Source organism: Lactuca sativa, chromosome 9 (assembly GCF_002870075.4).
Source record: "Lactuca sativa cultivar Salinas chromosome 9, Lsat_Salinas_v11, whole genome shotgun sequence".
In the NCBI taxonomy this organism is placed as follows: Eukaryota; Viridiplantae; Streptophyta; class Magnoliopsida; order Asterales; family Asteraceae; genus Lactuca; species Lactuca sativa.
Genome location: NC_056631.2, coordinates 202,594,402 through 202,607,716, shown reverse-complemented (window position 1 = coordinate 202,607,716; position 13,315 = coordinate 202,594,402). Strand labels below are relative to the sequence as shown.

Below are 13,315 nucleotides of genomic sequence, written 5' to 3'. Positions count from 1 at the left end.
TTAGGGCTTAGGGATTATGGTTTGTGACCCAAGGCTTGGTGGTGGTGGGTAAGAAAAATTAGTGTCATGTATAAATTGTCATGTCGATACACATATAATAATAATAATAATAATAATAATAATAATAATAATAATAATAATAATAGCAAATTAATGTGAGTTCGAATCCTGCCAACAACAATTTTTATTTTGTACACCCTCATGAAACACAAAATCAGTGTGGATCCCACGGAAAATTCCAATCTCCCTCCAATATTATATACCCCACGAAAATTTTTAATCTCCCTCCAATATTATAAACCTCACGAAAATTTTTAATCTCCCTCCACGAGACCCCCATTTCACAAAAATTCTGAAAATTCTCTTGGTTGGAATCGACGGCTGCTCTCAAACACAATGCCCTAATTCCTCTTACAGCTGAAGTCGACGAGAACCCCCATCTTCTAGCGCGCGCCTCCGACGTCAATCCCAAAGACCTTCGACCACCTTATGCGCTCCGTTCGTCACCATCTTTGGCTTTCCTATCTTCGACTGTCGCACGCAAAGGTATGTTTAACATCTGAAATCGTTATTTTAATGGTTGGAGTCGACGACTGCTCTCAAACACTATGCCTTAATAGGTAAACTCGCTCCGTATCTACTCCACATCGCAGCACACCCTTGACCTTCCATCTTCAGCGCACTTGTTCGTCCCCATCTCCGGCTGTCATTGATGATGTTGATAGCGATTTCGGGGCTATGGAGGCTGGGAAAACACGAAGTAACAGCCCAATCATTCTGATTTTCAGCTTGTGGACACAATATGTGAAGGTAATTTCTGTAAGTATATTATTTCTTCTTTCCCAATTTGCACAAATAGAAACTGCATCAGTAAGTATTGCTTCGATTGAGTTGATTTCAGCCGCTGAACGAGATTGTGTAGGTTTTCCTTCCTAATTTCTTGCTTAATCGGCGCACATGGAGGTGAATTTAAAGGAATCGCGGGTAAAATTAGGTCGTCTATCACCAGAAATTCGAGAGCAACTTGCTCTATCGATGAGTTCTTGTCCAACCGATAGGAGGTGGGTATATAGATTTATTGTTCTGACGCCTCCGATGAATAGAAGCCACCATCACCAACCTTCTCTGGCTCTTCGTGGTCGCCTTCCAGTCGATGCTACGCCTTCTACTCCTCCAGATGTCCTCCGACATCGTCTGCTCCTCCGGAATCCCTCCAACATCTATCCTTGTCATTTGTGAAGGTAAGTTCTTCTTCCATTCTAAAAGCATTTGATTAATTGATTTTAAATAATATTGATTTTACCTTATCAGGGAATACCTTCTAATGGGTGCCTTTATGGTGTAGAAGTATTCAAACACCATATTGTACTCTGTTCTAACATAATTAATAGGCTTTTAATGACAGAGGCATCTGCTGGCTCGTAGTTTGTATGTCATGACTCATGTATAACAATGAAGTGTGAATGCCTAATTGAAGTTGTTATAGCTCTATGATGATCATGTTATGTGCTATACTTCCGATGCATATGTATATTGATTATTGAAAGAATTAACATCAATTCATTTTCTGTCACTTTCAGGTTGGCAAGCATAGTAATAGCAACTGTTGCTATTAGAACCTTGTTGGCTCCAATCACAATTAATCAGCACAAGGTTGCCTCAAAGTTAACTGTGAGCTCTACTCATTTGCCTAACATATTTATTAGTTCATACATTTGAAGATGAAATCCAATATATGTAAAACATCAGTCAATATCTCTCCCCATCTCTCTCTGGGTGTGTGTCCTGACTCTTGAGTCCTGAGTATAATAGTATATTGAGTTATCTTGTTCAGAGGTAGCATTGATCTGTTGACATTTTTCATACAGATTTTGGGGCCAGAATTGGAGCAGATTCAACAAAAGATGGAAGATAAGGTATGCCCATCATCAAACTTCTTCTGTCATTTGTCACGTTACATGTTACATAGATGAAAAGTTCATGTTTATGCTGGTGCACTATGTATAAAGAGCCAACTTTGTCTAAATTATAATATATTGTTTCAAAAAGGAAGTTAAAGATATTGAATAACATGCTTGTGAATCAATATCCTTAATTTGATGCTACCATATAACTTTTGGTCATGAATAATTAATTATTAATGCAAGTAGAAGGTTGGGGGACTTCCTGCATGTGCAATGCTCTTAATTTTTGTTTATTGAATTCGACATGCTTATCCTTTTAAGAAGATGAAACTCTTTGGCCCTTGATTATTTTTATTATTAAAATTATTAGTAACCTTTTCAGAGCATGAGTCCAACGGCTGTAGCTGAAGTTGAGGCACAAAAGAAAAGAGTATATATGGAGTAAGCACTTTCCGTTGTTCCTTAGTGTGAGCTTCTGCTTGACATGATCAATGTTAAGCCTTTGTTTTTGCATGATAATAATGTTATAATTGGAACTGAATATTTGCGCAGATATTCTGCTGCTATGTATACTCAATTTACCAGACTTTTCATCCAAGCCCCTGTCTTTGTCAGATTTTTCCTTGCTGTAAGTAAAACATATTATATCCCAAATGGCAGCTTCAATCTTTTAATAATATATAATACTACATTTTTGGAATGTGTTGTAAGTTTTGAGTAAGTAGTAATGTGCAGATTGAGAACATGGTGGAAAAGGTTTCATCTTTTCAAACTGGTGGGGCATATTGGTTCATTGACCTTACCATTATTGATGCCTTCTATATTCTTCCTATATTGGCTGCCATTTCATGTTGGATAACTGTCGAGGTAAAAACATTGTTGTTGATTGTTTCAGTTGCCGTTTGGATTCCTTTGTCCTTATTGTGTATATGTTGTGTTCCTCAGTTTACCATGCAGGAAGGTAAGTGTGGTGGTGTTTGGAAAAACATTGCAAGGGGCGGTGCTGATCTTACGCTTCCTCATACAGTAAGTTTCCCAAACGTATCTATCACATCACAACTCTTTTTCTTAATTATGAAAATTCCAGCCTTCTCACTTGTTGAAACTTTGTAGTAATGAAACAATTGGTTAATAGTTGATACTGGTCTGAATGAAACAAATGAATTTTTATCTTTATTGATTTCCAAAAGGTACCCATTAGAAGGTATTCCATGATAAGGTAAAATCAGTTATCATTTATAACTCTATGTGTATTTTTATACAAATAAATTTATGAAGATTCATTTGACTAGTTATCATTTAGAACTCTATATGTAATTTTATTATTTGTTATACACACATACTTCTCCTTTAAAGTTGCCCAAGATGTCGTGATTCTCTTTCATTTTAGAGTAGGAGATAGTGATACATAAGACAGTTGAGTAAAGTGAATTATTTCACAAAGGGATCAGCTAATTTGATTAGTGAGGCTGGTGAACTTTGTTCTTTTACCTTTCTTCATACTACATTATCCTTGATTTTTGCATTGCTTCATTTTGAATATGTTCTTGGTGTTTATATTAGACATACACAGGAAGCATCTTAATTGCTGTCAACCCGTTCACAAAGCTTCCTTATCTGATGTCCTTCTCAAGAAGACAAGGAGCAATACAAACAAGATGAATGCATAGTTATGTTTAGGTTTTCTTTTATGATGTGTTTGATTTTTTAACAATTATTTAAATTCTTGAAATGAGGACAATTTTCTTTTCTTTGATATTGTAATTTGGAATGTAATGTATGGATTTGGATTTCAATTATTAGTAATATCAAATTATGAATTTTGTTTTTGTTTCATATTGTTGGGTTTCGTTAATTTAATTTAAATTATTTTGATGTGTCTACAATGTATAAAAAGTAACAATAAATAGTAAGTTAAAGTGGCTGCAATATAAATTTTGCCATGTTTTATAGGTTTTTAGTGCCTCTAAAAATATAAATGATTACTTTACATCAATTTTTAGCGTGTGGCTAAATGGTTAACAATAGCCATAATATACAAGAATTTTGAGACTACAATTGATTTAAAATGATGTTTATTCTAAAGTTCTTGTGACTAAGTTAAACAATAACTATATGAAAATCAATTTATGTGGCAAATAAATACCGTAATTGATTACTAGCTAATCGTCACTTACATCATTAATTATGTGTCCATTTACTGAACATGGACATGTTCACTGTAATTATATATGTCAAAAATATACCCAATAGTCTTAATACGATATCGAATAGTCCTTAATTTTATCAAAGTGTGTATCTTTATAATACTTATGATTGTATTTCACTTAATTGTGTGTCTCTATACGATAGGTTATAGTCACAAAAATTGATTGTTTTTTGTGACTAATAATTACCAATTCGCCACTTATGGAAGTAATTACATGTGACCATTTAGAATAAATGGTCACACTCACCAAAATTACATGTTTACAAAAGATACACAATAGTCTTAATAACATTTAAACTGTGTGACAATATAGAAGAAAACAACTACACTAAAACATCATGAATGTCGCAAGTTGGTGATATACAGTCACAACGTTTACTAAATATATGTGACTACTTACGGTTTAACGCTACAATATTGGATATTTAAGGAACAAAATTCCGTACACATTTGCCACACTTTTATAATACGGCCACATGTTTTCACATCATAGGGACACTACATTTTAAAGTGACCATAAGAGCCATACGATGGCGTCACCTTCCGTCACACTTTCAGTGAAAAAATAAAATGTCACAATACGCATACGGTCACACTTTTTTGGTGTGACTATAAGTCATTTTTCTTGTAGTGATGGCAGCTACACCTAATGGATAATATTGGCAATTGTTCCTAATAGATAACCTTTGAACAACGTGTTCACCATATGTACTCTATAAACCCTCGAAGCTATGGACTTAGTGCCTTACGAATGAATATTGGCAACTATGGACATAGTGCTAAATAGATAAAATTGGAAGCTATGGACTTAGTGTCTGTTAGATAACCTTGGCAGATATGGACTTAGTACCTTACAAAAGAACATTGGCAGCTATGGACTTAGTGCCTAACAGATAATATTGCAACTATGCCATTGGCAGCTATGAACTTAGTGCATGTTAGATAACCTTGGCAGTGATGGATTTCGTGCCTATTCCTTAGGAATGTGTTGGGATGAAAATCCTTAAAGACCGATTAGATTCAATAGGTAAGTAAAGAACAGAAAGATGATTAAATAGATGCTGAATGATTAAAAGTCACGCCCCAGATGAACTCGATGAAGAATTTCAACTGAAGAGGCGTGCTAGGGTTTACAAAAGACATCTTAGCAAAAGTGTTAACTGTCTACGGTGCATGCATGCATTATTTATACTTAAGACCTAATAAATGAGGCGACTTGGACAGGCCCAATACCAAATACAAAATGGACTAATAATTAATAACCTAATGACGCAATATCTAACACCTAACAATCTCCCCCTTTGCGTCAATTGAGGCGAGAGACGCTTCATTGCTGAGTGTTCTTGATTGTCTTGATGAGCTTGGAAATCACATCGAGCAACGTTCTGCGAAACAAGATGTACCACTGAATCATATCATTAAAGTTTTTCTGCGCAACAACATCATTCAAGGTACACTTGTTAGCAATCTCCAAAATATGTTCCAAGCAAGTTGTGGAGAATAAGTGTTTGTCAGGTAAAGCGAAGAGGCATTTCTGAAAAGCTCCAGGAACATCAGTCTCTTGCTGCAACATCACAGTCAAGTGGACTGTATCAATTTTACCCATACTCATTTCATTCATGTCGCTGGATTTTCCAATCGGATTTACGGTAGGCTTTCGCTTCATAACTTTAGAAATCTCAATGTTGAGCTTCGCCACTTCATATATATACAAAACCAACATTCACTTTAAATGAGCTAGAATGGGTTCGTATTTTTGCACTTCAATCAGCAAAAGATTGAGCAACAAGATCTAATCGTGAGGGTTGAGATTTGGCAGATCAACAAGCTTGAACTCATGCAAAGTATTGTCTGAACCCCTTGTCACCTTGAATTTTACATTCACGAAGCCTCCTATAGTGACTGGACCTGTGATCTTGACTATTGTATGTTTCTGAGCACTCCAGGTAAAGTACTAAGGTTGGCCATAAGTGAGATAAAAGTCAATTAAGGCTTTATCCACTTTCACGTCTGGAAAAGGACCACCAACAATCATATCAAAACAGTGGAAAACGAAGGCTCTTTATTGGCATATCAAACTGATAATCCTTCGTGTTAGCCAGATCAAACGATATCACCGGCTCCAACCAGTGAACACTGGGGAATTTAACTGCTTCATGCATCAATCGCTCCAACATCCATAAAGGAAAGAGCGTTTTTCTACATTCCATTGCATCATGAGCTTCTTTCTCTTTTCGTTCATTTGCCTCAATTTCTCTCGCAATGCGAGCACTTTCATTTATCTCATGTTCACGAGATTTTCGCTTTAGCTGATCCTCCTCACTTTCTTCTTCTTCTTCGTCAAAAACCATTTGATCTTTTCCTTTTGAACCCGAAGCTACATCAACCCTCGGTTCGTTTTTCTTTGGTTTCTCCCCTGCCTTAGTAGCTTTATTTTCTCCCCTTGTTTCGGAGGGACAGGGGCCTCAGGAACACATTCGAGCCTGTTCAGAAGAGCGAAGGTAGGACGAAGCTTATCAACTAAGTGTCTGCGAATGGTTATGGTGAAGATTGGATCATGCGCTTCAATAAGATTAGACAACAAGGAATTGACATCGCTGATGCAGGATTTATAATTGCGTTCAGATTTGAGCTCGTCGATTTCTGACCTCACTTGCTTGAGCTTGATTGTTTGAGTACCGACTTGTGTGGTGCGAAGAGCGAGCTCATCCATAATTTTGCTTTCAATGACCAAATCATCTTGGAACTTGGTGAGCCTTGTAGAAATCGAAGAGTGAAAGTTTGTGTTATCATCAGAGATACCAGAACGAAGCTTTTCCAGCTTCTCGCGTTCCGATTTAAGCGAGGTGCTAAGCTTCGAAATGGCTTCAGTTGCCTTGACAACATTTGCTTCAGTGGCAGTATTAAGGTATTACACAAACACCTTCATTTCTGAAATTAGTTTATCGACTTTTTCGGTCACCTATTGATTAGATAGTGTGGAATCCTCAACAACTTTGTTTGCTTGAGCAAGGTTCGCTGCATGCTCCTTGACCAAAATATCGAGCATACCCTTAACTGCAGCTTCAGAATAGGCTTGATTGGAAGAGGCAGTAGAGGATGCAAAAAGAGTATCCAACTTGGCATTCAACTCTTTGAGATCCTTCTGTGTGATAGGGGCATCATCATCACTATCTACTTGGATCGAGAAGGGACTGTAATGAAAGGTATTGAAGTCAAACCCCTCAGCTCCTAGAAAGTCCTTTGAGCCATATTGGTGTTGAGGAGAGATGGGAGATGTAGTGGTAGTATATGCAAAACCGGAAGTCTTTGCCCCTGCATCAGATGCGTTGACATTGACAGGAGGTTCGCCAGTGCTGGTGGTTGTAGTGGTTTTAGTGAAAATGGGTGGTTGCTGAGGAATAGAAATGGGTGGTTCGGTAGCAACAGGTGGTGTTTGAGTTGTTATTGGTGGAGGGCAGGGTGTGATAGTAATAGGTACAGATGTGGAAGTAGGTGATGGTGGAGGTGTTGGAACGAAATGTACCTCTTGTTTGTTTCTGTTGACATCATCGTCAGATTCGTCTCGATGTGCCTCTTCCGATTCACTGTCAGATGAGGTTGAGGAAGGAACGCGAACCTTATGAACTGGATTCTTCACACACTTTCTCTTTGGGGATGAGGGAGCAGGATTGGATGAATCACCTTGTGGCTTTTGGTTTTTAGAAGATAGAGTTAGGGTAGAATGACCCTCTTTCGGCTGTTTTGATTTGCCCATTTCTTGATTTTGTTAGCCTCATCAAAAGTTTGTTGCATCTCTAGAGTGAGGATTCTAGGTCCTGAGATTGTATGCTTTTTGTATTCCCTAATCAGCTTACTTTTCCCCGACACACACCGGTACATGGATTTAGGAATAGAACCCACAAAAAGGAACTTAGAATTGTCAGCAACGATGATCTTCGTAGTGTGAAAGGTAGCGATTGAATACTGTCACACCCCCGAACCAGACGGCGGAAACGTCCGAGGGCTGTTGTGACTTAATTGAATACCATAACATTGAATATATATGAAACATAACAACATTCGTCACCATGCATTAATATAGTACAACCGGTAAAGTTTACACTGAGTACATTGTTTTAATATTACATTCCCAAAAATAAATTGTTCGGTTCATAGATAAACAACTACAATCCAGCACTGAGTACATATTTCCTTTGGTTCACTTGTTACCTGAGAATACAAGTATTTTGAAAAACGTCAACATATGAAATGTTGGTGAGTTCATAAGCGGTATTTGAAAAGCAACGTTTTGTATCATTTTGAAAACCACCAGAAAATCCGATATTTTCTGAAAAGAGTTTCTGAAAAAGTTTGTGAAGATCCATAGGTATGCTTGTTTGTTTCTATAGTTGTAAGAAAATTTTTCATCAAAATTGTGTACGTTTTGAAAATCGTGTGTATTGAAAAACCCTAGGAAAACCCGATGTTTTCCTAATTCTTTGAATTCCATGAAGTAAACATAAAACCATTGCAGCGCGTGAAGTCAATAATTCCAGGCGACGTCGGATTATTTTTGCGCATGATTAATTGCTATAAACACGCGTTACACAAACGACCTGTTTATAACTATACTAACGATCCCATAGGCGTCGTCCGTACTAATCACGTTATCCGACCGCCCTAACTTCTTGTAGTCCCACATCCGAAGAGAAAAAGGGCACGAAGACCACGATGACTCCATTAACCGGTTGGGGATAAAAAGGGTACGAGGGGTCCTTGACCCGCCTCGCATGAAATACCGACTTTACTAGCAATACCATAGGACCCTTGGGGACCAATAGTATAAATGCCATTGAAAGTCCTTTTACGCTGTGTTAGATCATGTAAGATCCAACAACTCGTAAGGTAGGAGTCTTCGGGCCTTAAGATCAGGTCATTGGGCTAGCTAGGCCCAACAAACAAGATTTTACACTTTGGGGCCCAAAGATGGTGCGTAGACGTCTGTGCACTCTCACGTGTGTATTGAATTACCAAATGTTTCCGTGTATGAATCGAGTTATCGTCGCGTTAGTAGTTTCAGATTTTTATTGATTCGAGACCGAATCAATTCGTTTAACAACGAATTTTTGGTATTGTTGTGTATTGTATTATGTAGGTAGTCGCGGTGTCAATGTTTGATCAAGTTGCGTGTATTGAATTAGCCTTGAAAGTTTTCTGTTTTCAGCCCCTCATTGTTTGTAAAATTTACTTTTTCAACCCTCTAATTAAATAACTTTCCGGTTTGGTCATTAAATCATTTTTCTTGACATTTTAACACCAAAAATTATTGAAATTAATATTTTTCAGCATATTTTTCATTGAAAACAGTTTAAATCCCTGAAATTGCAGTTTTCTCGGTTATAACCCCTCTTTTTCGTAGTTTTTACAATTTTGGCCCAAATTGGAAAGTTTTTGCAACTTTGGTCCTTTTTAAATTTGAAAAGCATTTTAAACCTTTGAAAAGTACTTGGAACACTAGTAGTCCACTGTTTTACAGAAAAACACAGTTTTGGCCCTCCAAAACGGAAAATTTCGCATAATGGGCCCTATTGGGCCGAAATTGTCATTTTTAGCCCATTAAGCTTGAAATTTGTATTTTTAACCCTCCATATGAGTATATTTCCAGAAAATATTTTATTGAAACTGTTTTGACACTCCTCATCCATCAGAATTCGTGATATGTCATTTTGGGCCCTTTAACTTTATATTTTTAACATTTTATGTCCAAAAATTGAGTTTTTAGCCCAAAGAAGATGTTATTAAACCATTTAGCTATTTTTCTTGGAACACTTTGTATGTAGAAATATATTTGATGCTAATATCATTTAACATAAAGTATATCTCGATTTTTAGGGGTTTATGGCTAGATCCAACATTATAAACACACAAAATCACACATATAAGCATAGAAATCATACAAGGCATACAAAACACATATAGATCTACACTTTCACTTGTATTCCCCCCCCCCCCCCCCACAAAACTCATAAAAACAGAAAATAGGGGGTATGAAGCTCACCTTAGGGTGTGATTTCGGTTTTTGAAGAAAAGATGGAAGAAAACTTGGTGATTTTTGGCCTTAGCACCCTTTTCTTGAAGATCTCGAGTTTGATGTGCTTCTAGGATGTAAGATCACGATTTTGGCATGAATTAGGAAAAGATTTTGATGAAAAAAGAATCTAAGTCATAGATCCAAGCATAATCTTACCTTAGATGAAGAATTTGTGGAAATATCCTCTTGGAAGCTTCCTAAATTTTGAGACCTTTGAGTGGAGAGGGAGGAAGTGTTCTTGAGTGTTCTTGAGAGAGTTTGTGAGGTGTGTGTGTGTTTGAGATGGCCGAGAGTGAGGGAGAGAGAGAGAGGGAGAAATAGACCCTTAAGGTGATATGCATGAAGATATGGAATAAGTTGCATGGATATCCAAAAGACAATAATGAGGTGTCAATGGCAAGTAAACTCTTCATCTCTCCTTGGGTTTGGGCCTTGGGCCGAGAGTTTTGAAGGGAAAAGGAAAAATTTGGGATTTTTGCCCCTAAGCCCAATATTAGAGTTAGTTTGGGTGAGTTTCAACCTAAAAGAATGTGGTATGATTTTTACATTTTTGTTGGACTAGTTTAGGTTATTCATGGTTCAAAGCTTTTAACTCATTTCATTCTAGGCCCAATATGGCCCAAAATGTTGAAATAAATTAATGTGGGTCCAATTAGAGCCCATTTAAGGGTTCTAAGCCCATGATAGTCAAATTGGAAGCTTATTGGTCCATTTGAGTCCAACAAGGAAGTCCTAGTCCAAGATGGACCTAAACAAGAACTTCTAGGGTTTCCAATTACTTGTTGACTATTTGTAGCACTTGTATGATGTATTTGATTGAAGTTTTTGAAGTCATATAATAGGTATCACACATGCTTTTAAGTTTTTGATTCACATTAACTTGCGTGTATAGATTACATGACACAAAATTTCCAGTGGTGACAAATACTTCAACGAATCTTCCATGACTGGATTATTAAGCTTCGAAATGGCACGCTGGAGCACAAGAGTCCAAAAACGACCCATGGAGATTTCGCTGTGGCGAGTGGTGGAGTTTGTGCTTTGTACCCGTTGAGCCCACAACACTGAACCATAGTCGAGGCTGATCCCATGGTAGAGGCCATAGAGGATCGTCAAGAAGGATTTACTCGCACAATCGGAACCAGTAACCCTTTCAGAAAACGCCTTGAAGAGAAGGGTGAAGAGACCATTCCATATTGGAGGAAGGTTGGATTTCTTGAACTTGGTGATTGAGGGAATAGGATCAGTGTACCCCATTTGGTAGAACATATCGATAATCTATGCAGTAGAGATCAAATCTAGGTTTGTCAGTGTATCATCATGAACAATCCCTAAAAGAGAGTAGAACCTAGCCTTAGTGATTAAAGTCTTCTTCTCAAATACTTCAAATATGATCCTTTCTTCCTCCTTGACATAGGCAGCGGTAGAGTAAGCTTTAGACATCAGTGACATTGGAACACATTCAACATTGGTTAGAGCGATGACCAAAGGTGAATACTTCAAGCATTCGATGATCTGCAACATAAAGGCATCGTATTTAAATGGAGCCAGATCGATAATTAAGTTATGATTTTGCTTGATTGTGAGGAGAGAGGACTGAGCGTTTTGTTTTTGAATAGATGAATAATCAGCTATTGATGCAGATGGAAGAAGAAGATGAATAGTTAATAGAGAAAGCGCCGTTTAGGGTTCGAAATTGCTTTGAGAGTGATAAATATTGAATCGTCAATTGATTTATGTATATATAGTGAGAGAGAGAGAAAATCAAGCGATGATTGTGTAATGATCCCTGATTGGAAGCTTAGAAAGGCATGATTTGACAACTATAGCGGTTGACAGGTTGTCATCATGACCTCAGGCGGAGTGAGAATTGGAATCGTTTAAAATTCCACGCACCTTTTATTTCAAAATCTTATCTTCAAGTGCAGTGTCATCAATCCTTATCTCTAACATTTCAAAGTCCCCGATTTCTTGTAAAAGTATAAGTACCTTTCGCTTTTAAGAATTGAACGTCAAAGGTGCATACAAAAGTGAATCTGTGAAACTGAAAATTGCCATAAGTGTCACGAACCAGACCTTTTGAAAATCAAAAAGATCTTCGTGCAAGAATGTGTCAAAGATAAAGAAATAAAGCAAAGTATATCAGGGGGATTAAAGTGATGTCTATAGAGACACGAAACTGAGGATTCCGAGCAGGAATCTCTTTCTTCTAAGTCAAGAGAGACGAAGAAGTGTCTGTGTGGTTTCCCGTTGTAGTACGATCATATGTTTGTGAAGAAACAATGAAAGGCATATTTTTTAAAATTAGGCTGAAAGGGTGGTTAAAGCTTCAATCAAACAACGAACTTGACATATGTTCGAGTGTTTGATGAAGTACTTGTGTGACCAATGTATTCAGTTGAACGAGTAGGCTTTGAATTATTTTAGTGACTGAGCAAAACTATGAAATCTCAAAAAAAAAAAAAATTAAAACTGGATCTTATGGGTAGAAAGGTCTTCGTTGTAGAACAATTCATAAAGATCACACAAAAAGACAAAGAGATTTCGTGATACCATTCATACCTTGAAAATTGTCGAGCTTGCAACGATTCTCTGTCAATTCATTTAAGGTTGTTGAATGTTGGGTTTCACTTAGTTAGTGGTGAACGAAGCTAAGATCACAAACTCAGATGTTTCATAACCATAAACCTTAGTGGTTTAGCTGAGAGTCTCAAGGGTTACATGTATGAGGGGTAAGACAAATGGAGAAAAGAGAAGGTGGCTCCAGAGAACTAGATGTACCTCTGCTACACGAATGTGACCAAGCAGATAACTCTTAACTCAACATGAGAAGAATAAGGTAGCTTGTGACTTATGTGAATATAACAACCTAGTTGGGAAGAAACGAAGGGTAGATTCGATTCATTAAGGCTTCACATAAAGTCGATTGAAGCTTAGGACTACATGCAATAGCATGCTTCTAGGGACACATAGTTAGTACAAAGATAAAGAAATTATACCTGCTCCATCATTCGTTTTTGCAATGTATCTAGAAATACTCATAGAAAAATATTTAAATAAGAAAAGAAAATATTTTTGTATTTTAATAATTTTTGAAAAAGACAGAAACAAAACAAAGTAAAATGGTTT

At 37.1% G+C, this 13,315-nt stretch overlaps 1 protein-coding gene across 2 annotated transcripts; it reads left to right on the top strand.

Moving 5' to 3' along the window:
- Nucleotides 1–311: 311 nt before the first annotated feature.
- LOC111903167 (mitochondrial inner membrane protein OXA1) lies at nucleotides 312–3,733 on the top strand. Of its 2 annotated transcripts, XM_023898952.2 has the most exons (10): nucleotides 312–546; nucleotides 621–810; nucleotides 923–1,241; nucleotides 1,581–1,671; nucleotides 1,869–1,916; nucleotides 2,287–2,345; nucleotides 2,457–2,532; nucleotides 2,640–2,771; nucleotides 2,850–2,930; nucleotides 3,468–3,733. In XM_023898952.2, exons 5-10 carry the CDS (start codon nucleotides 1,905–1,907, stop codon nucleotides 3,564–3,566), a joined length of 459 nt encoding a protein of 152 aa, XP_023754720.1. In that variant the 5' UTR covers nucleotides 312–546; nucleotides 621–810; nucleotides 923–1,241; nucleotides 1,581–1,671; nucleotides 1,869–1,904; the 3' UTR covers nucleotides 3,567–3,733. The 2 variants fall into 2 exon arrangements, with proteins under 2 accessions (XP_023754720.1, XP_023754718.1); XM_023898950.2 differs by having other exon boundaries at nucleotides 621–1,241.
- The last annotated feature ends 9,582 nt before the right edge of the window (nucleotides 3,734–13,315 follow it).